The sequence below is a fragment of the Eptatretus burgeri genome, chromosome 3, assembly GCF_056783735.1.
Source record: "Eptatretus burgeri isolate ZD-2024b chromosome 3, Ebu_testis_v1, whole genome shotgun sequence".
Lineage (NCBI taxonomy): Eukaryota > Metazoa > Chordata > Myxini > Myxiniformes > Myxinidae > Eptatretus > Eptatretus burgeri.
Genome location: NC_140963.1, coordinates 118,885,647 through 118,910,753, shown reverse-complemented (window position 1 = coordinate 118,910,753; position 25,107 = coordinate 118,885,647). Strand labels below are relative to the sequence as shown.

The 25,107-nt window shown below is 43.7% G+C and overlaps 1 protein-coding gene across 2 annotated transcripts in view; it reads right to left on the bottom strand.

The window, feature by feature from the left end:
• The window catches only part of LOC147030825 (factor VII-activating protease-like), a 74,558-nt gene extending 50,008 nt beyond the window's left edge, over nt 1-24,550 (bottom strand). Inside the window, exons 1-4 of one of the 2 annotated variants that reach the window (XM_085875327.1) lie at nt 24,402-24,538; nt 13,998-14,010; nt 10,687-10,795; nt 10,424-10,482 (exon numbers count right to left, since the gene is read on the bottom strand). In XM_085875327.1, coding sequence (XP_085731453.1) covers nt 10,424-10,482; nt 10,687-10,795; nt 13,998-14,010; nt 24,402-24,476 — 256 coding nt within the window. In that variant the 5' untranslated portion in view covers nt 24,477-24,538. Of the gene's footprint in view, nt 1-10,423; nt 10,483-10,686; nt 10,796-13,997; nt 14,011-24,401 lie in introns of both variants that reach the window. The other variant, XM_085875328.1, reaches the window with a different exon arrangement.
• Between the last annotated feature and the right edge of the window lie 557 nt (nt 24,551-25,107).

Genomic DNA, 25,107 nt, shown 5'->3' with positions numbered 1-25,107 from the left:
GCGCATGCCCTTAAAGCTTCTGTTAACAAGTTGTTATTGAAATTAGACTCTTTATGTTCAAGCTATTTAAAACATAAATTTTTTCAGTCTTACATGAAGCATCCTCTACATAACCTTATACATAGAGGTAAAAGAGGTTGCATATGAGGGGGTTAAGGAGGGGAAATAAGGAGGGTTTGCAGGACGGGGAGGGGGCGATCCAACATTTCTGACATTTCTCCATGTGATACCTTTAAGTGGCTCCAAACCACTTTACAATGAATCTTCAATGGTCCCTCGTCATTTGTCGACCCGCATCGATTTTTGTTTTTTTTCACTGAAGGAGTTAAAACTTTTGATGAATGCGTTGAAAATTTCATTCGGGTTGACCTAATTGTCATTCCAATTTGAGCCGTTGCTTCATGATTCTGTGATTCTTCAGGTTGATATACTGTACATCTATGTATGTATGTGTGTGTGTACATATATATATATATATATATATATATATATATATATTTGTCTATTTATATATATATATATATATATATTTTAATATGGATCTATATGTGTATGTATATATATATATATATATATATATATATATATATATTTTTTTTTTTTTTTTTAATATGGATCTATATGTGTATGTATATGTATATATATATATATATATATATATTTTTTTTTTTTTTTTAATATGGATCTATACGTATATGTATATATATATATATATATATATTTTTTTTATATATTTATGTATATATTTATATACAGTATGTATATATTTATATATGTATATGTGATCTACAGGTAAATCGAATCGTGGAGTGTGACAAGCACTCCCCCGGTCCCCATTGGACATATTTGTCTGGGTGGCAGACAGATGGTTGCTCTTTGTGGATTATGCAGTTTTACCATGCGAGACATAATCCCCGTTTAGGGCGCGTTCCCTGGTAAGGAGGCCACATGACCTACAGTTAAACGGAAAATTAGGTGGTGGACACTGGAACTGTGGTTAACTGATTAGCATTTGTGGTTGTTAATAACCCACTGTACCACGAAGTTAACTGTGAGCGGTGGCCCCAGGGCCGGTTCTTCCGAGGAGAAACGAGGATTAACCCCCTCATAATACACTCATTACCCGTGGCCGTAACTATATATATATATATATATATATATATATATATATATATATATATATATATATATATATATATATATATATATATATATATATATATATATATATATATATATATATATTGTCATGGTACTGGCAGTTAAGGTTAATAGTCCAGGAGCGGCAAGGGTGAACCTGGTTTCGTTGGATAAAGATTTATTCTCTCTTGTTTCTGGTAGCCTGGGGGTTGCTTATCAAAAATCAGGAGGGTGCCAGTTGATATCCTTTGGGCAAATTTTGATATTAACCCCTTCATGTCCGACACGCCCAAACCGTGGAAACTTGGAAATTTCCTCTCGTTCCATGGTATTAATTCACATAAAATGCATCAAATTTGTGAAATCTGATATTTATTCACACAATGCTTAATGCTGGATGATATATGGATCACAATAGAAAAAAAAATTAACCCTTTCCTGGTCATTGATACTAAGCAATTTTTCACAATTCTATTAGCATAACTTCGAAGACCTGAAGTAAAGAGGAAAGAATAATGTAAAATAACTAAGAAAGACAATAAGATGAAGTTTCAACCTACTTTTGTCAAGGCCCAGAAATCTAACATCTGTATGCATTGTGTATTTCAAAATGTCTCGCTTTAAAAGCCCCAGAAGTGAGCACATGACCAAAACATGGTTACAAACACTTACTAGCAGATTGCTGGCATGTTGAGAACTGACATTCCGAGTTTAATGACACCTCAATGGTTAGTTCAGGTTACTGTGGTCCTTGAGCATCCTACACCGAAACATGTACAAATCATGGTGCAAGGTAAGCCTTTATCCCGACAACTGCATCGCTTGGAGCTACAAGGGGGTTCGCTTTTACAGCCGCATCTGATCATTTCCAATATGAAATCAGGGGCAGGTTTAGTGTTGTCCGGTAGAGCAGTTGGGCAAAGTGATTTGTTAGTTATGTCCCTCTTCCATCCAAAGTCTTCTGGGTTCAGCGGTGGAGGGTTAGAACTAGGATTTCACCATAGAATTGTCTAAATGGGCCCTCTTCACATTTTCAATGAATGCTTCTCTTGTTGGTGGAAGAGCAGCCAAGTTAGGGGACGACGAATGACCCTTCGCATTCTTTTTACCCCATACAAGCAGCCTTGTGTTGGACATGTCTGCGCTGTCCTTCATGCCATAGCAAGCTGAAACGAAGCGAGTGGCTTGATCAATGACTTGTTGAATTGGAGCATAAACATTTCCTATGGCTGATAAGTCATGTCCATCACCTTTCAGGATCTTGACCACTTTGCCCTTTCCAATACCTAGGGTAACACGCCACTGTGTCACATCCTGATATATAGCATGGGCAGCTAACAGGTTCTTCACAACTGTCTGGTGCCTCACCAATGTCGATTTGATGTCAACAATAGCCCTTTCCTTACTTGGACTTTCCATAGTCATTGGCACTTGCATCCCCGCCATTTGGTAGTGATGTAGTAGCAATACAAAGACGTCTGTATCATCCGAAATCACAGAGATCTGGCGGGCCAGTCTGACACAGTGCAGGACTTGTTGAATAATTATGATATCGGCCTCTTCATGATGGGTCTCTAGATCAAACCGGCTCCTCTTTTCTTCCATGCTGACTTCACTAGGGCAAGGGTCCTCTCCTGTCACAACCAACTTGTGCCTTTGTGTACTCTCCTGATGGAAAAGCCTGTCTTGGATAAGTTAGTCGCATATGAGCTGGATGAGTTGTTTCTTGTTTTCAACAGAAGACAAGATGACCTTTTGAGCTGGCAGTGTTATAGTCCGATGGAGTTGATGTTTTCTACTGACCCGTGTCTCCCTGCCATCTCGCATGGTAGACTTAATACTGTATTCATGGTACCTATCAAAGATGAGATAGACATCACTGTTGGTCAGGTAGGAAGTTAAACGACTTGACATTTACAATGAAATCAGCTACTGTACCATCTGCTGGCCAATGTATGGTCCATAAAAGGGTTGACCCATCTATGATAGTGACATCTGCATCACCAGTGTTCCTCCGAGAAACTTCAACTTGCAGAAACTTCTTCAGTTTGGACTTTGCTTTCGCAATCCGCATTCCATCCTTCGTGAACATGGCAGTTGGTACAGGTGCAAGCTCATCGGCAAAACACCTCCTTCACATCAATATCTCTGTCACTGGCTAATAATGCAATGACCCTTGAGTAGATGGCATTCAGGTCATAAACCTTGGTATCACCAATGTTCACAGATTTGCTGGCTACTGACATCGTTTCTACCGTCTTAGAGATGGTACTGTAAAATCCCTCAGGCCATGTGTTCTCAAAGTCTTTTAACATTTCCTCTCCAATCATGATGGCATTTTCAACATTTACAGATGCTGGTGCGAGCTTTCCACTGACAATGTTGACAAGACTCCCTTCAGGATGTTCCTTTGGATCCATAGGATCAGTATAAGTCTCAAGTTTCTGACGGAAACCAGCCCTGTCCGTGGCATCAGCCAGTATTCTAGCCTTGGACTCCTCCTTGTGATGCCGTTGCAGTCTGGTAGCATCAGTTTCCTCTTCTTCTAATTCCATCATGTCCGACTCAATCTTGCAGCAGATATGGCGGCTCAGTGCCCACACTTTCAGAGCATTCAACTTCAGGGTTATCCCAATGATTCCACCAGCACTATGACCGTATGTCATGAACGTGGACTCGATGAACTGGTCGCTCCAGATGCCATTCCATATCCCACGAATATGTCTCATCACATGCTGTCCCTTGAGGAATAGACTTTGGACTTGGTCAGGCAGCTTCTCCATGGACCTCAGATAGTACAAACCACATCTGGCATGGTTCACGTGCCTGGCCGCAAAGTAATAGGGCAACATTTTTCTAAATGTTGCCAAGTGAAGTAACCAGTCACCCTCTCGTTCAGCCCTAATATAGGACATCATCAACAAAACAGGCTTCACCAGTACCTCTACCCACAGTTTTACCGTCCTGCTCTCTCTTGCACTCTGATGCAAGGCCTTCATCAGGTCATCCTCATTCTCAAATTGATGATCTGCGAACAAGCTGCGGAGCACCTCCTCGGACAGCATCCGCAGGGCACGTACATTCTGTGGGAACCTTTTGCCACTAAGTATCTTTGGAACCCCGCCAAATACTTCTGAAAGGACATCTGACAGCCCACTATCGGCCATTAGGGAGCCAATAGCCCCAACAAAACTCATCAACGCATGCATGCCTCCTAGACGCAAGAACATATGCTTGAATCTTTCTGGTTGATTCCAGGACACCTGGACAGTGACTCGATAGAGCTGTTGGTCACATGTCAAGACGCTAAACTTCTGGCCAGTTTTGAATGTCAGATCTTCGACTCTTTCCATTGCTGTCAACATTGTATCAGCATCAGAAGGCTGCATATATCGATCAGCGGTAGGTAGAAGGCTTTTGTCTTGGGTTGTGGAAGATGACCCTGCTATCTGCTTTCTTTAGTGTTGTACCCATGGAATTCCGGGCAGCTGTCCTTTGTAAGGATATCCTGTAGGGAGCTATGATCAATCTCTGAAGCTCTCCTAAGTGCAATCACTTGTTGTGCAAGTGACTTCAGGGTGGGGACGGCCTTGATAGCATCATGTTTTGGCATGGGTGGCTGTTTTGGTTCTCGGTACCGGTGGATGTCGACGTCATACGGAACCTCTTTGGAATCTTTGGGGATCCTTTTGATTGTTTGAGTGGCCTCTCCCTCTGGTGGTGTGTGTGAGTACTGCGCTAGGAGGACTGCAAGTGAGTGGGTGGACTGCCTACCGTTTTGAGAGGATATGTCGGCGTCGAAGTTGTCCGCAATACCCTGAACTAGGCCATCCGCAGCATTTGATATTCCAGCCATCTTCATAGCTGCAACTGCTGCTTCAGCAGCTGATTTCTTGAAACGTCTGTACTCAGTATATGAGCAACATACCCAATATGAATAGAAATTATTGATAAGCTTCTTTGACTCTAACATATTTCCAGCTCGGCCGACTTGCAAACTTGTCGCTTGGGATTTAACAACACTTGTTATAATTGAACCAATGAGCAACGCTGGAAGTGTACAATCAAGTTTTGGAGAAACTTTTCCTTATAATTTGAGGAGAAAACCACTAACTGTCTCTTTGAGAAGGTCCTTATCGATGTCAATGCTGTAGTTGTCTTTGTCAATGTCAATGTTTTTTTTTTTTAATCTCTTGAAGGATGATCTTACTGGCTTTTCCAATCAAAGTTTCCGTGTCGTCTTCTTCAGTGTTCACAAGTCTAAGAATCTGTGAGGCACAACTACGAAATGCAATAATATTAGCAATGCCTGGCGATGAAAGAACCATGAGATGATTACCAAATAACTCTTGAAGTTCAGACACCAGTGTCCGACGACACAGTTGGACTCCACCGAACTGGGAATAAGAGTCAAACGGTTCTACCGAATTCCACATTTGTGATCTGTCACTTTTTAGCATTTCAACAACTGACAGAAAAGGACAATCTTCATCACTACCTTTTGACTCCTGGCTACTGGCAGCACCTTCCCCAGGAAGTGACCTAAATGACACAAATCTTTGCCGACAGTCCAGATGGTATCTCGCATCTGCTGCATGGAGATCACTCGGTGCCCCCTCAACACGCTGCCGGACAATTTTCGCGACAGCATCATTTCGCTTGATACAAGTTTCTATGAGGGACTGCTTCTTGTCTATCTCACGGAAGAGGTACGATTCCCTCCATCTCGAAGGGTGTTTCTTGTCTTTCTCAATAATACAAGTTTCCCCACAGAAAAGACAGTGTTTCTTAAAGTTGAAGGTTTCATCAGAGTATCCTGATAACGAACGCCTCGTGACTTTCTGGGAGATAGGATCAGTCTCTTCATCACAGTGACGTTTGTGACGCTGGGTGTGACTTTTAGACGTGTAGGAGGAGACACAACTTTTGTGGCATTTCAAGGTGAATTCCTTGTTTTTCTCCAACGCATCTTCGAGCCCAAAGTGCTTTTCATCACCGTATATCTTGCTACATCGGATGATGTTGGCTATTCGGATGGCCGTAACACATGTAAGCTTCTCTTTCTTGTCTTGACAGTTGAACTTCCATTTGAAGTACCATTCATCAGTATCGGATTCCATGACTTCCAAGGCTGAAAACGAAACGCAAGACTGCCAAGCTCTCATCTACGGCATTTTTCGAACTTATTGCATCAGTACTAACATTGAATTTAGAAATGGAGTGCTTGCCTAAATTAATTAAAACCATTAAAACTGGCCTAAAACTGTATCGATGTTTTAACATACATCATTTTCGTGATGCTTTAGTATTTTTACTTACATTAGGTGCCTTCAAAACAGTCTAAATTCGTGGTCTGATGTCTTGGCTGAGCAACAAGACTTAAAACAAATGCATGGTAAACACATGGATTAAAATAGGAAGTAAAACAATTCTGCAATGCCATCTGATGTACTTCTCAGTAACTAGACTAATTTCTAAGACATGAGTGGCAAAAGAAAGTGGGAAGTCATCATTCTTTTATGGCCAACGCCCATCCCACATGCTACAAAATTGAGTGGGAAAGGGTTAATCTCCCAAATTGTGCCCCTAAAATGATTTTAACATTCTCTACAGCATGAATTATTGCAGAATGTAAGTATATTTGAGCTTTTGTTCAGCAAACTTTCTTGAGAAACAGTGGAAACTTGAGTCTTTCAGAATTTGGCTGTATTGGATAGAAAAGGGTTAATATCAAGAGTTCCCCCAAGGGATATCATCTGGCACCCCCCTGATTAATGATAAGCAAGCCCGAGACTACCAGAAACAAGAGAGAAAAAAACTTTATCCGCCAAAACCAGGTTCACTAAAATTTGGGGGTTTGGCTCCCAGACTATAAGGTTGAACCCCCTGACCGAAATTGTGGTGACGGGTGGTCAACACCACCCGCCCGGATAGCCAAGCAGTTTTTCCTTATGAGGAGGTGGACACGTTGATCCTCGGAGATTATAACGCGCACGGGAGGGCGTGGGTGCAATGGGGGAGTGACAGAGGCACAGATGGATGCACATGGGGGTTTATACTCGAACCCCATGACAAATGCATGGACACAGCAACTTAAAATAAACACAGACATTTAATGACAATATAAATATTTACAAGGGACAATAATGCAAAAGTAATGATAATAACGTGAAGTAAATATATCCTAAAGTCGAGGCGCCTCGAGATACAGATTTTAAATACGGACAAGGGGAAACAAAATAAAAGCAAATCCTTCCTTTATTCTGGCACTGAGCTTGGTCCAGAGATGGTCTTTGTGGAACTTGGAATCGAGATGCTTCGTCCTGCACGTGTAAACAAGTGCAAAGTAGCGCCAATTCACTCTCTCACAGTGGAACAAATGTATGTCAGGCAATTTGTGGGCGGTATTCAACACCAAGGCAGCTTAGAATGGCGCCACCCCTTTCAGTGACATACACGAAGTTGTGAGGTCCGTCTCTCACAACCCAACCAAGAGCCAAAGGCCAGCATCTTGTTCAGTACGCGAGACAATTCGCCTCAGCACGAATACGAGAATCGTGCAATCTTCTTCATGCGTCGAAGGAAAGCCAGCCGTAAAGTCCTGTTCTTTCAGGCCATCTCCGAGCTTTGTTCTTTCTCGACCGTGTGCCCCCCTCACTCCGCACACGTGTATTACTCCTCACCACGAGCTGCTTCCCCATCCTCTCTGATCACCCTGCCACCTACGCCCACTTCTTCTTCCTGCCACTAATGTCACGCCCATCAATCACCAGCCTCGGGGGCGTGACTTCGCCCGCCGTCACCCTTGGAGGCAGGGCTTCTTGTCTAGTTGGTCATGTTATAAAAAAAACACAATTCTTCCATGGTTAGTAATACAAAAAAACAGAGGGAAACATCACAGGGGGCAATCACATACTGGGGAACTTGGCCTTAATCCCTATCTAATTAACACTGCACCAACCCCCATTGTGACACTTAAAACTTAAGGTCACAGTTTCCCTACTTAATTACATCGAGATGTCTCCTTCACATCCACAGACCAAACAACTCTGTTCAATCCTAACTTTCCAATTAAATTCCTCCATCTACCCCCATAACCCCAACAATATAATGTATACAGTGTGTATATATATATATATATATATATATATATATATATATATATATATATATATATATATATATTGTTGCGGATTCGCGCCCGCCGGCGTGCGAGCGGCCACATAACTCGAATCGCGGCACGTCGCCCACCGGACGGACAATCCCGTCGTGACCCTCTCGGACTAACGCCAGGAACCAGTCACGGGTGGGCCTTTCGGCCTCACCACGATCGTGCCAATCGGCCCCCCGCGTGGGATAGGGTTGTTCGCCAAATTCGACCTACCTAAGTACCCACACGGAGGGTAGACCGGGCGATCGCACCTCGCCGCAGGTCGACTTCGGACACGGGCCACTTTAAGCGACCCGTTCCGTACTATCGGGATAACCGAGCGGTGTTATCATCAACCTCGACGGTTCCGATTAATTATCGGGCGTATTTAGCCCCTACCAACCCTTTACGTGAAGTAAGATGGAGATTCAATTAGAGAAAAGACGAAGCGAAACGGGAAGAACAGTTCAACATAAAGCACATTTATTCCACGGCAAACGGAAAGCACACATATACAATTACAACAATTATGCACCAAAAGCAAATGTAAAAGTAACACGACAATTCTGCACAAAAAGCAAATGCAACAAAAGAGACACAATGCAGATCTACTACCGACTACGCGAGCACACGGCAACACTTACACAGTTTTACTTCACAGACGGCGCCGACAACACATATACTCCAAAGCCAAAAGAAAAAGGGGCCACCCTCCACGACAAGGGGGCAGACGGGCCTGGGGCCGAGACCGCGTCGAGCCTACCCGTCTGGTGATGAGCCGCAAAATGGCGGCGGCGCCCCGACTCCGCGGGCCTCGCTGGCACTGCCTGGAATGGGGTGGGAACGGGGCCCCCTTCTCACACTATCTCAGCGCGGGGGGGAACAGGGGGGGTTGTTGATGCTCGGGGCAAGAGGATATCTGGCTGGCTTGGGTCCCGCGACGAGCGACTCCACTGTGACCTCGACCGCGTTCCCGGCCTCCCCTCTCCGCAGCTCCCCGACTCTGACACGAGCACAGACCTCCACAAAGCTCCTTAGCTTCTCCAGACTCTCCGGACCCCGACAGACACTCTCTCGACTGATTTTGCCGCCGCCACAACTCTCCAACTCTTTTCAAAACGGAAACTCTCAACTCGACTGAATTCGCCGCCGCCACAACTCTCCAACTCTCCCACTCTCTTCAACTCTGAATTCGCCGCCGCCACAACTCTCCAACTCTCCCACTCAACTCTTCTTTTCAACTCCCTCCCAACTTTTTACTCCCCCAATTCGCCCCGTGCTCGGCGCTTTATAGTCCGACAGGAGAAATCATATGCAGATTTTTGGATCAGGAACGGCTCGGGGGCGGAGCCACGCTACCCATTGGACAGAGGAAAAGTGGGCGTGAATCATTCTTGATCCGCGAATCTGCATATATCGATTATACTCCGACGCGCCTGGAGGCGGGGCCAAATCGCCCCACGCTCGCTGATAGGACGGAACAGAAGTGGGCGTGAATCATTCTTGATCCGATTTCTCGGAAAGGCCGCTTTTTGCACCCGCTGCTCGGTGCGCGCCCTGTACGAGTCCAGGATCGGTGCCCACAAGCGGCGCGGGAATGGCGGTGATGCGATGGTTGCGAGAGCGAGATGTGACGGTAAAGGTCGTGGCTGTTGGCGTTGTTGTTGTTGTTGTGAAGCGGCGTTGCGGTTGGTGGTTGTTGTGTGATGGCTGTTGAGACGTGGTTGGTGGTGGTTGTGGTGGTAGTAATGGCGGTTGGTACGTGGTTGGCTCAAAATAAAGATAGAACAGAAAAACGGCTATGTTGAAGGGTCGCAGCCCGAATGAATGACATTTATTCCCTCTAAACAACGGGTTTGGGCCTAACTACACATATACTTACAGAGATATCTCACCTAAGGGACCTGAATGGTGGTTTGTGAATTTCGTCAACCACAACAATATATATATTTATTGTATACTAAGAAGATGTTTTCGTGATTCAGACAAAATTATATCATGCTGCCATTTGATGCAAGGGATGGGCAAGCCATGAGAGAATGTATAGAAAGTAAAGGATGTAAACCTCTGCTTTCAGGTGGTGTTCACTGCCCTGTTTACATCGTTCTCACCCAATGCCATTCCCACACTCACGTGCTGTCATGCAGTAGCCCCATTGTCCGTCAGTCTCAACATCGGCGGTTGTCCCACACCTGCGATGCAATGCACGCGCACGCTGAGCACATACAAATCCATTGGCGTCTACTCGCAACATTGACGTTGTGTTTCATGATTCATTACACGTGCATATAGTAGCCATAGGCCCTACAGCTGCTTCAAAGGTAGCCCTTTTCCATGCAGCGACATCAATCGGAATCACAGCAAAATGCATAAAATGATTTCTTTGGAGAACTGACCAGAGCCTGTGGTTTGGATCTGGCACACATTCGTTGTATTGAATCCCAGACATGGTGAAGGGGAAGTGACAATATGATCCAGTGGTCGCGGTGCCTCCTTCCGTTGTAACTGATGGCAGTGGACAATATAAAGGATGGGGATGTTTTAGGATGTTTTTCAAACGATTGGATATAAAACAGAATGAATGTGAAAATAATGATAGAATAGGAGTTTAGACAATGCAGTCATCATATTGTGGATTTAAACACTGAGGGCTGGGGGTGCCCCTTACATGCAATGACTTGAATATTTTGTAATTAACTTCATCAGCAAATACAGCTCTGGATAAAATGGGGGGGGGGCAGGTTGGGGGTGAAGGGGGATTCAATTTAAATATTTGTGAAATGTTTTCTGAAAAGACAAATACATATTGTTGTTCTCCACTGATGTGATGCAGTCTTTGGAATGTAATGTGTAAACAAAAGGATTCCGATCATAATACTTCGGTGAAACATCTCAGGGCATATGAAACCCCAAAGGGTGAAAAGCCTACTGGATTTGTATGATTGTGTGTTTGAGCTTACCATAGGGTTCAAGTACGTGTGTGTCCTGCATGACTACAGTGTGATACCTTTTGCAGAGCGAACTGTGGTCTTGCTTGCTCTTTTCAAGGCTTGTGCGGGTTGAAGTACAGGGTTCTACTCCATTATCACCTCTGCCAATGCCACCGAAGGTGGATGGAGGTTGTGTTTTCACCAGTTTGTCTGTCTGTGAGCAGGATGTCTCAAAAAATTGTGGACGGATTCGGATGAAACTTGGTGGACAGGTTGGATGTGTGATAAGGACGAATTGATTCGATTTTTTTTTTGTGAAGATCCAGATTTGGATACTAGTATTTTTTTAAAGTGATTCTTCATCATTTAAGAGATGGGGCCAAAATGATAGATAGCACGATATCTCAAAACGTTATGGACGGATTATGACAAAACTCGATGGATGAGTTGCTTTGGTGATGAGAACAAGCCGATTCGATTTTGGTTTAGGTCCAGATACAGATCCGGCCAATCAGTGGGATACAAAACGTAAACTGTTTGGCCTGGTGGAGGTGTGCGCTCTACCGAGTGCCGTTCTAGTAGTGTTAAGGAGGTCGCTGCGGGTACGGTTTGCTGCACAAGGATTCCATCATTTTTGAGTTTCAGATAAAAATTTGTGTGGTTTTCCGGCCTCCTTCCCCTCACCTTCAACAACAACAAAAAAGGGGCAATACCCCTGGGCACTCACCTGGTAGAACAATGATACTGAGAAAGGAAGTCAGCGTGGACCGAATCAGCAAAATGAACCATTGAACCAATGTTAAAGCAAATACCTATTTTGGGGGCAACCCTGGTAGAACCCCTTCGGACCGGATTTTTTTTTAACTGCGTGAACAAACTTTGGTGCATCGTGGGTGAAGAAGGTTGTGGTGAAGTTCCATCGAGATTGTTTGTGTAGTTTCAGAGAAGAAAGCAAATGCATACTTTTGGGGGCAACCCCCCCCCCCCACATACAGCACCTTAGACCCTGATATATATATATATATATATATATATATATTTTTTTTTTTTTCATGTCATGAACAAACTGGTATATCATGGTTGATGAAGGTTGTGGTCAAGTTGCATTGACATTGTGTAGTTTCAGAGAAGAGAGCAAATACCTATTTGAGGGGTTCAAACCCTCCCCAGACCCCCATAGACCCTGATTTTTTTTTATAATTTTTTTTTTAATGCTGTGACCAAACTCTGGTACGTCATGGGTGATTAAGGACGTGGTCAACTTTCATCGAAATTGTGTGTGTAGTTTTGGAGAAGAGCAAATCCCTATTTTGGTTGGTGAAACCCCCTCCCCTCCCCCCTTCCCTCCACGAACCCCACCACCCCTCCGTAGACCCTCTTAACGAGCGAAGATTTTGATGTGGTTCAAAAAATACGGCTTCACAATATAAATCAACAATCATTGGATTATTTTGTACACAGCACATGGCTGTAGGTCGCGTCATTTCCTGGGAAGTGCAGCTGCGTCGTAGATGCAGTGCCCCCTTGCAGATTAGAGCAGGAGTTTGTAGTTTGTAGTTTGTTCAGGGTGCTGGCAATAGCTCACCTACTCTTCACGAAGGACTTTAACGTCCACCAACGAATGCCGATCTCTAACGTTCACCAACTAATTCTAGCATTCGGGACGCCCGGTTTAACGTCCACCCGAGGGACCGGTACTCCTATTGAGGTGTGCCGGTCCCTCGGATGGACTGCGAAACACCAGGACGGCAGTTCATCGCTGTGTCGATTTCAAATCCACTCCAGATAGCTCAGAGGTGAGTGTGTGTACCTCGAGGTTATCCTACCAGCCTCATCCCCTGATGGTACTACCATTCCGATTCGGTATGATTTTAATTTTGGAGTCTTGTCCCAGATGGTATTGTTGACAGATATTACCCAGTGCTTCCTTAGTGAGAGCAGAAGGGAGCTTGTATTTACAATCAGTAGCTACAGAGGCATTCTATTTCACAAAAATACGTTTTCTATTAAACCAGGACAATTGCTTTCATTACTCAAGCTGGAAGTTGCTCCCTTGTCTGTTCAGGGCAAAGCTGCCATTGCCTCATCTTTGATTTCCTAATCCTGTGAAGCAGCTTCTCCAAAGTATATGTGAACCCCCAAACCAAACATTATTTAACTGAATAATTAATCACTGCTTCACCATGGCTAACTTATTACCTCCGCCACTGGAGGTGGATGGAATTTGTTTTCACCCCTGTCTGTCTCTCTGTCTGTCGCTGTCTGTCTTGTCTGTCTTTTCCGTTTGCTCGTTTGTGAACAAAATATCTCAAAAAGTTGTGGACGGAGTCGGACGAAACTTGGTGGGCAGGTCGGGTGTGCAACAAGGAAGATTTGATTCGATTTTGGTGAAAATCTTGGCATTGTCTAATGTTAGTTTGATCATCGGACCTTTGTTGGCATAAAATCGAAGCGACGCTCACAGGTACGGGCTACCTGTGTTGCTTGAAGGGAAATCTTTCCTGTTTTGGTTTACGACGAGGATTGATACTCGTTTGGTCGGAGTGAAGGCGATAGAAAGGTGACCGGTGCCTTTCCCGCCATGAAATGGTACGACTTTGCTTGCGGCACTTACCTTGTGACCATAACATACATCGATTCAATGAACAGGTGGTTTACATGGAAAAAAAATCAACTGTTTTGCATCATTACCTGTGTGTTGTGTCTGTTTTGTTGATTACATTTCTACCCATTAATGCAGATTGTGTGTGTGTGTGTGTGTGTGTGTTCACACTTACCAACACTTTTCTCCTGTAGAAAAACAACAAAAAGAAAGACAAAAGAACCATCAGTTGCATCCAATGCTCAACCTTCGGAGTGATGATGCATGTGTGTGTGTGTGTGTGTGTGTGTGTGTGTGTGTGTGTGTGTGTGTTTGTGTGTGTGTGTGTGTGTGTGTGTGTGTGTGTGTGTGTGTGTGTGTGTGTGTGTGTGTGTGTGTGTGTGTGTGTGTGTGTGTGTGTGTGTGTGTGTTTGTGTGTGTGTGTGTGCTGCGGAGTGAAATGGGAAAGGGCCTGAAAGTGAGCGAAATGCGATTGTTTGCCAGGATCACATCACTTCCAATGATGATTTCCCTGAATTTATGTCCTGCCTTCTAATCGAGCAGAACCTGAGCTCACGGAGGAAATGGCAAGAAAAAAAAATCTGAAGTGACAGTCCTTTGAGGACCTGTGCAAAACACCTGCTTGCTATGCTCGGCCAACACTGTGGGGTTCGGGTTGCAGGACCTCTGCGCCGAAACGAAGTGAGAAGAATATTAATATTTACCTCCGCCACTGAAGGTGTGAAGGTGTGAAGGAGGTTATGTTTTCACCCCTTTCTGTCTGTTTGTTACTTACAAAATCTAAAGATTTCGTAAGTATATTGATGACTTCCGTTTGTTTGTTTGTATGTTTGTATGTTTGTTTGTTTGTTTGTTTGTTTGTTCGTAGGCACGATAACTCGAGAACGGAAGAAGCTACCAATGTCAAATTACACCACGTGATTCAGGAGGGTGATGGCGAGCGCTGATTAGATTTTGGTCAAAATCGGTCAAAGGTCAAGGTCACAGTGAGGTCAAACATCCAAAACATTCGATTTTTGATGGTTTGGTACAGAATCGTCGTAGAAACTTCTGGTTTGCGTCGCTATCTTCTCTGGAGACAGCTTTTATCAGACAAGGTCAGAGGTCAAGTTGACGATTTCGTAAGTACCAGTCTATGACTGCTTGTTTGTTTGTTTGTTTGTTTGTGTACAGGATATCTCAAAAAGTTGTGGACAGATCCGGATGAAACTTGGTGGACAGGTTGGGTGTGTGTGTGGCAAGGACGAATCGATTCGATATTGGTGAAGATCTGAATCCGGATCTGAATACGAGAATTATTTAATTTTCAAACTGATTCTTCACCGTTGAGAGATTGGGCCAAAAACGATAATACAGCAAGATATTTCAGAAATGTGTTGAATGGGCCCGATATGTTCTCGTGGATCAGGCATTGCGTGGTGGAGGTATGCGCTCTACCGAGTACCCTTCTAGTTTATGATAAATTGATGCCAATAACTCCAGTATTCATCATATTTGCTGTTTTTTTAACATTAAAGATTCCTACAGTTAACAGGAGGAGATTGGGACCACACTCTGTGCAGAGCGTTGGTGCTGCTTAAGCAGTCTCCTTGGCTATTGGGCACAATCCTGGACGGGTCGCCGCTCCGACACAGGATACCAGCAAACTGGCACTCATTTTGCTGACCTCAGAAGGATGACAGGCAGAGTTAACCCCACCTGGTATTAATTCAACAGCTGAGCGGGATTGGAACTCAGGACCCTCAAATCCAAAGCCCACCACCCGAACCATTAAACCAACACCAGGCATACACAGCTAACAAAACACACAGAAAGGCCATTCAACCCTTCTCACCTGTGCTGTCGTTCCGGTGACCCCTGGCCAGGGGCCTTTGGGGAAAGCCATACGGCTGGCTTTAACTAAAGAAAACCCCAACAATGATGGTAAACCATTTTAAGAAGAGAACAAATGGACACAGACCCCTCCAAGGCTGAGATCTCAGTCTGTGCTGCGGCTACACCTAACAGGTGGAACGAGTCAGCAAAAATCAAAACTGCACCTTCTCCGGTGAGGAAGAAGATCTCAACGTCACTATGAGGCAGGACTCCACACCGAAGCGAACAGCTGAAGAAGTACCGCCTGGTCCTAAAATGACACAAACTAGAACGGCACTTGATAGGGCACATACATTCCCCAGGCTGAACAGTTTACGTTTTGTATCCCACTGATAGGCCGGATCTGTATCCATACCTGAACCAAAATCGAATCGGCTTGTCCTTGTTGCCGAGCCAACTCATCCACCAAGTTTTGTCATATTACGCCCACAGATTTTTGAGATATCATGCTATATATCGTTTTTTGTCCCGTCTCTCAATGGCGAAGAAGCTCTTTAAAATTAAATAATTCTCGTATCCAGATCTGGATTCGGATCTTCACAAAAATCCAATCAATTCATCCTTGGCACACACCCAACCTGCCCACCAAGTTTCGTCCGAATCCGCCCGCAACTTTTTGAGATGCAAGGCTCAGAGACAAATGGACAAACAGACAGCCAAACATGGGTGAAAGCATAACCTCTTGTCCACCTTTGCTCATGGATGTAACTAAGCTCCATTGGAACAGAAATCCTGTACAAAGGGAGCTGGAGTGCAGAGGAGAAGGAAATCGTCCTCTATCGTCATGTGTATTCCGCACATGAGGCACGAGGGACTCGAGAGAAAGGAAAACGGTTCAAGAAGTGTCTGAAAACCTCAAAAGATCCGTAAAATATCACTTCAGCAGCAGCTAATGGCAGAGGAACAAGGAACAAGGCTGTTGTTTTTTTTCTATGCAACAGTTTTCGTATTATTTTAGGGTTAGGGGTTATCGTGACATGCCTGGGGTTGGCTTCATGGTTTGGGTGGCGGTGGACTTGGGATCCTCGGATCATGAGTTCAAATTTCCACTCGCCTGTTGAATTAATACCAGGTGGGGTTGACTCTGCCTGTCGTCCTTCCGAGGTCGGCAAAATGAGTACGAGCTTGCTGGTATACTGAGTGACCCGTCCAGGATTGTGCCCAGTAGCCAAGGAGACTGCTTAGGCAGCACCAACGCTCTGCACAGAGTATGGTCCCAATGGATGGATGGTTATAGTGATAGAGGGCAGTTGGGTGGTTGTTGGATCAACATGCATGGATGAGACATTCACACTTAAGACCCACACCGATAAAATTCAGGACATCTCCAGATCTCATCAGCAAAGCACAACATGCACACGCACCCACAGTTAACACTCATCCAATCACAGCTCGTCGACTTACCATATCTGTCTGCATCCCTGTACTTCTCTATCCACAAGACTTCCAGGTACATCTCCAGTTCTATTTTAAACCTATCTACTGTCCCTGTGCAAATTCCTACCAGGAAGACGAGTCTTTACATTAACAGCTCTGTATGAAATAACCCAGCTTCACTCACATCCTAAGCTTCCTATTTTACACTTTCAAGCTGTGCCCCCTCTTCTTGTTGCTGTCCATCCTAGTCTGTTTGTCTGTCTGTATATATATATATATATATATATATATATATATATATATATATATATATATATATATATATATATATATATATATATATCGCCGAAAGGTCACAATTTTATTCCGATCTTCAAAAAACTTAACCACCTGGTAGAGTTCCTGACAAGCTGGAAGCCTATTGTTTTTGAGGTCAAGAGGTAAAAGGTTTAAGGTCAAGATCACATAAATCGTCAATTTTCATCCAATTCACTTTATATCGAAACACGTACAGTATATAAAAACGAAAAGCACAGTGAGGCGGAGAAGCCGCCAATGAGACGGAGAAGCCGCCAGTGAGGCGGAGAAGCCGCCAGTGAGGCGGAGAAGCCGCCCGTGAGGCCGTGAGGCCGTGAAGCCGTCCGTGAGGCGGAGAAGCCGCCCGTGAGGTGGAGAAGCCGCCCGTGAGGCTGTGAAGCCGCCCGTGAGGCGGTGAAGCCGTCGGTGAGGCCGTGAAGCCATCCGTGAGGCGATGAAGCCACCCGTGAGGCCGTGAAGCCATCCGTGAGGCGGTGAAGCCGTCCGTGAGGCCGTGAAGCGATGAAGCCGTCCGTGAGGCCGTGAAGCCGCCCGTGAGGCGGTAAAGCCGTCCGTGAGGCCGTGAAGCCGCCCTTGAGGCGGTGAAGCCGTCCGTCAGTCTGTGAAGACTATTTCCCTTTTAATCACGTCCTATTTGAACGTTAATTCCCCAAGACCCAAAAGTCCTTGAACACTCCAAAAGACCCTGAAGAGGCCAAATACCCAAAAGATCCCAAAGACCCAAAATATCCTGATGACCCAAAAGACCCTGAAGACTCAAAAGATGCTGAAGACCCTAAAGACCCAGAAGTCTCAAAAGACCCCAAAGCCCCAAATAGACCCAAAATACCCCAAAGACCCTTTAAACCCCTGAGACAAAAACACCATTTAGACCCCTTACACCCTTCAGACAGATTAGACAGCTTCGACCGTTGACTATTTCGACCACTTGGACCTTCTTGTATCACAAATGAAATTCAAATAAATATAATATCACCAATATTACAAATAAAATTGTCGAAAAGAAATGTTTGTATTATGATTGGTGTAAATCACGCCAACACAGCAAATCTGTGACGTCAATCTCTGCAACGACGCGTGGCGAGGTGAGCATAGTCAGCCGATCCATGCTGGTCTATATATAAACTGGATACAAAACCGAAAAACACTGGTGGATCATGAATCCTCTTCGAGGTGAAGTCATGGTTGACCCACATGAGTATGTCTATGAATTACATGTTATTGGACCATGACCATGTCTATTAATTACGGCCACGGGGACTATGTATTGGAACGTACCTTTTTAGACATTTACATCTTTATACCCCTTAGACATTTTAGACTCCTTCAGACCATTTTATACCTTTTAGACCCTTTAAACCTTTTCACCATTTAGACCTTTCACTTTATAGACCCGTAACTACTGTTGTAACATATCCTTTAGACCAGAGGTTCCCACCCTGGTTGGGGGTGGGGACTTGGGGGATTTCAGGGGGGAAATGAAGGGCTTATAGCAACCCTGGGCTTTGCAATAACGGCCTTCATGTACCGATCCTGGTCTCCTCAACACACCTATGTGAGTGGGGCTTTTCTTGCCTGCAGGCAGTAAAGCCAAAGGCGCGAAGCAAGATCAAAGTTGAGTATGACCTAAGATGCGCTGCATCAGTCACGAGCCCACAAATAGCAGAACTTGCAGTGAGAAAATGGGGACAAGAATATCACTGAGCCTCATTGGTGACTTTCATAGTGGCTGTGACGTAGCATGTTTTGTTTAAAAAACAAAATAATTTGCAATTTCTGCCATGTTTAAATTCTTAAGTTTTATATAGGTTTAAATTCTTAAGCATTGGTGTTTTGGGGGGGGGTGGATCGCATGAATGTTTTTGTAAAAGTGGGGAATGGCTTAAAATATAAGGTTGAGAAACTCTGCTTAAACCTTTAGACCCCTTACACCTTTAAAACTGTTCAGACCTTTTAAGACCCACTCTAGGATACATAAGATGGGTCCGGGAGACCTGGCATGATTTTTGTTGTACTATAACTTTATTACAGAAGTGTTTATTTGCATGAACTTCCAGGTATGCTCCTAAAAGGTGGTGCCAAATATTTCTGTCGTATATTTACCTTATCTGGAATTTCAATTCCAGATATGGTATTGTCATCGCACACCGTAAGTCCGTTGGCCGACGTTAGGGATGAACTTAGCTGGACATAGCTTATACATAGTTAGACACAGGACGTAAGCACATAGCTCACCATAGATGCACACAGATGAAAGCCAACGGTTGCACCATGAAAGCCAAAATGGCTGTGGCATAAATTCCTTCAAAAGCTTCGTCTCCAGACCCACCAGTCAGAATGTTACCAAATTTGTATTACAACATTAAGCCAGGGTAGGGATATTAACTTGCGGAGGTCTTGTCGATCACGTGATCGGAAGTGTGTCAAAATGGCCGGCTGGGTCAATTTTGGGGGAAATCACGTAAATTCCTTCAAAAACCTCCTTCTCCAGACCGACCAGTCAGAATGTTACCAAATTTGTATTACAACATCAGGACAGGGTCCTGATATTAAATTGCGGAGGCCATGCTGATGACATGACCACAAGTGTGTTAAAATGGCGGTCACATAAAATCCTTAAATCTTCTTCTCCAGACGCACTAGTCAGAATGCTACCAAATTTGGGTTGCAACATTAGGCCAGGGCCCAGATAAGGTACAGGTCCAGTGTTCCTTTTTTTTTTTTTTAATGTCGTGAGGCCCCTCAGGTCCAGATTTTTAGCTCACCTACAGTAGAACGTAGTTCCAAGATGCCCATAGGATGGTGCGTCGTCTGTCCGTCTACAAATTGCATTGTCCATCTTGTCCGTCTGCAAATTGTCCATCTACAAAAACTGTCTGTCTACGTCTACAAATAGTTGCAACTTCGCTGAAACTACACATACAATTTTTATGAAGCTTTACCTCAACGTCCATCACCATGTATGTACTAAAGTTTGTTCATGGCATTAAAAAAAAATTGGACCCTAAGGGGGTCTACCGGGGTTGCCCCCCAAAATAGGTATTTGCTTTCTTCTCAGAAACTACACACACAATTTCGATGAAACGTCATCACAAACTTTATCACACGTGATGTACCAAAGTTTGTTCATGGCATTAAAAATAAAACCCATAGGTATTGACTTTCTTCTACATTCCATATTTTGTGGGTCATCCCTGTGTTCCTGTGGTTCCCTGGTTATCTTATCCAGCCGCTACCAGGTGAGCACCCAGGGGTGTTGCCCTTATGCTTTTTAATGCCGTGAACAAACTTTGGTACAGACTGGGTGATGACAGTTGTGGTCAAATTTCATTGAAATCGTGTGTGTAGTTTCAGAAAAGAAGTTGCAAGTATTTATGGATGGATGGACGGCCTGACAGATGGATGACGTGCCAACCCATAAGCTCCCTGGAACTACGTTCCAGGTGAGCTAATGAGCATGGGCCTTCCTATTTTATTGCTCCATTAAGACTCCCTTCGACCCTTTAAGCTGCTTCGACCCATTTGAGCCTTTAGAGGTGCGACCCCTTCGATCCCTTTGGACATTTTAGACTCCTTAAAAACCATTTAGACCTTTTGAGACCATTACACCCTTGAGACTCTTTAGACTCTCTGGAGTCTAGACCTGTAGACCCGTTAGATCCCTTGAGATGCACACTGCACAAATATCTATAGTCTTCTTACAATACACACACTGTACTTTTTTTCAGCAACAAATGTAGAGTCTCCAACCACCTAGAGACTGAGTTTAAACCAAAGAATCTAACACTGACCTTCGCAGCGAATTGGAAGTGGTTTTTGCTCACGCCATATAAAGATATAATCGACAATGATGGTTACGAAGTTGATATTAACCATATCTATCTCAATAGCAATGCAATGGCTGGATATATGCCGATTATGATGTGTTCGTAATTTCACTAGTACATATCCATCCATCCATCCATCCATCCATTGGGACCATACCCTGTGTAGAGCATTGGTGCTGCCGAAGCAGTCTCCTTGGCTATTGGACACAATCCTGGATGGGTCGCTACTCAAACACAGTATACCAGCAAGCTCGTACTCATTTTGCCGACGTCGCAAGGATGACAGGCAGAGTCAACCCCACCTGGTATTAATTCAACAGCTGAGCGGGATTGGAACTCAGGACCCTCGGATCCAAAGTAATGTAACTAATCATTCTGATTGTTTATACTCACGTACTCACTTACTCACTAATCATTCTGACTGATGAAAACCGATAAAGAAAGTTTAAACAACTTGATAACAGGAAAAATAGCAATCGGAGATTGCAGACCCTCGCCAGCACTAGTTTTGCATGGTGTTTGTGTAGTTTTGTGTGGTGTATTTTGTGTGGCGTTTTGTGTACTGGTGTTACGTAATTAATAAGAGACATAACTAGAACTGTCACTTTATAACTGCTGGCAGTGATGACTGGGTACCATGACGTCACGCTTTGATGCAAACCCACTTTAATCGGACACCTGACCCTGACCCATGACGTTTTAAAAAATTATTATTAAATGCAATTCAGAAGGGGATTAAAATAAATTCAATTCAAATCAAATGGAAGACCAAATAGGTACAAGTCCTGTATTGGAGTCATCAGAAGGAACCCAAACAAGAAAATAGCAAAGATGAAGTCATCAGGAGGATCCTGGATAGGATTCGCATTTCAGCTGCAACTCCTCGAACCGCAAACCAATCCTGGCACAGCCAAGTGAGCCTTATTAAAATAAATAAAAACCCCAGATCAAAAAATCAAATAATTCTGGCTGCCAGAACATGTGTCCAATCAAGTTTAAATTTAAAACATGCATTTCCCATCACTACTCGATCATAATTGTGAAGTTTCACATCGATTGATGAAGCAGTTCCAGAGAAAATATTTAATATTTTTCTTAAATCCAATCTGGCTTCCAAACCATGTGACCTGTGACAACATAAGTGCGAACCTTTTGTTCCTCATGGATAGGCGGTCATACTTGTAAAGTTTTGCCTCGATCTGTTCAGTAATTTCAGAGAAGAAGACTTTTGAAGGTTAAAAAAAACCCCAATATGGCTGCCGAATCACGTGACTGATGATGTCATCAATTTTTTTTTTTTTTGTGGACCATTTTTATCCCTAAAAGACCCTCATATATTTTCATACTGATACTGATTTTCATACAACAAAATAGATGTTGCATTTATTTCGACGCAAGATCATAATTGGAATGAGTACACTCATTAAACGACGGCATCTATGATGTCATAAAAATCACACTCATTTGCCATGTGCCAAGTTTCAACTTTTTCCTTCGTGCGATTTCAGAGATACAGTGGTCCAAAGTTTTTTTGGGGTTTTTCCAACATGGCTGCCATCCCACATGACCTATGATGTCATAACTATCATTAAGACATTCTACATGAGTAGTCGCTCCTCTGGTGAAAATTAAGTGGTTGCGGAGTAAAACACTAAAGTTCTGTGTGGATAAACAAACAAACAGACGAACAAACGACCAAAAAACAAACAGACCCAATTGTAATACCCTCTCCTTCTGCGAGGGTAATTTGCTCAGGTGTAACCAATCACCATCCTGGAGGTTTCCTCTGCTGGGTCGTGCATTTCACAGCAAAGACTCAACCATGAGCACCAAGGAGCTTTCAAAAGACCTCCGGGATAAAGTTGTGTAAAGGCACAGATCGGGATGGGGATAAAAATACTTCAAAGACCTTGAATATCCCTTGGAGCACAATCAGGACGATCATTAAGAAGTGGAAGGTGCATGGTACCACCACGACCCTTACTATATCAGGCCGCCCCTCCAAACTGGATGAACAAGCAAGGAGGAGACTGATCAGAGAGGCCACCAAGAGGTCATTGGCAAATTTGAAAGAGCTACATGTCTTAATGGCAAAGAATGGTCACTGTGTGCACGTGACGACAACATTCCAAGCACGCCACACGTCTGGCCTGTATGATAGGGTTCACCTTGAGTCCTGTTTGAGGTATGCAGAAAAACACTCCAAAGATTCTGAAGCCATGTGGCAAAAGGTTTTGTGGTCTGACGAAACCAAGATGGAACTTTTTTGCTTAAATGCAAAACATGACATCTGGAGCAAACCCAACACAGCACATCACCCAAAGAACACCATCCCTACTGTGAAGCATGGTGGTGGCAGCATCGTGTTATGGAGATGTTTCTGATCGGCAGGGACTGAGGCACTTGTCAGGATAGAAGGGAAAATGGATGAAGCGCAATACAGAAAAACCCTGGAGGAAAACCTGCCGCTCTCTGCAAGAAAGATGAAATTGGACGGAAGAAATTCACCTTTCAGCATGACGACGCCACGAAGCACACAGCCAAAGCTCCACTGGAGTGATTGAGGAACAAAAGGATAAATGTCCTCGAGTGACCCAGTTAGAGCCACGACTTGAATCCAATCGAAAATCTGTGGCATGACTTGAAGATTGCCGTCCATCAATGCTCCCCACATAACTTGTCTGAGCTTGAGCAGTTTTGTACAGAAGAATGGGCAAATATCTGCTATTATCAAGGTGTGAAAAGTTAGGAGAGACCTATCCCAACAGATACAGCTGTAATTGCTGACAAAGGTGCTTCCACCAAGTACTAACTCAGGTGGGTGGACACTTATCCAACCAAGATATTGTAGTTTTGTATTTTTTTTTGTATTCTAACAGCTTGGAAGTTAAGGGTTACGATGTGTAAATAAAGGTGGGAAAAAAGTCTGATTTAATGTAATTTAATTACAGGCTCCGAGGCAACAAAAGGTGAACATTTTGAAAGGGGGTGTGGACTTTCTTTCGGCACTGATTTTCTGAATATATATAAATATAAATATATATATATATATATATATAATATAATTTGTCGATATAATAAATTGTACATGCATAATGAGTGGTAACAGTTAAATATAACTCATGTAAAACACGATAAAAAAAAAAATAGAATTGAGTGAGACAACTTGCATTTTCACATACCTTCCTGAAAAGTTGCCCATGAGTTACACTCAAGACACACAGGAGTGTAAAAGTCCATGCACTGCTTGGCGCCATGCTGTGCTTTGCAGATAAGTACGAAGCCCTCCAGTCTGGACCTACCTGCTCACCATTGAGTAAGCTTCGGTGGGCTTGGTTTGAATAATAAGCATTCATTCCCATTGGTCATGATGCTCTACCGGTTGAATGACCAGCATTAGCAACGTGCAAAGTCAATATTTGGTTATTTTGTTTGTCGCATGCCTTACTACAAGCATCAGCACATTCAGCAATCGAGAAAAAAAGGCGCCGCCCGTCCTTCAATGCACCAACAAAATAGATGTTCCATTTATTTCGACACAAGATCATAAATTTGAATGAGTACACTCAATGAACTAGAAGGGCACTCGGTAGAGCGCATACCTCCTCCAGTCTGAGCAGTTTACGTTTTGTATCCCACTGAAAGGCTGGATCCGAATCTGGACCTGAACCAAAATCGAATCGGATGGTTCTTGTTATCGAATCAACTCGTCCACCAAATTTAGTCCGAATCCGTCCACGACTTTTTGAGATGTCGTGCTATATATCGTTTTTGGTCCTATCTCTCAAAGGTGAAGAATCACCTTTAAAATTCTAGTACTGTAGTTGGATCCGGATCCGGATCCGGATCTTCACCAAAATCGAATCGGTTCGTCATTGTCACACACCG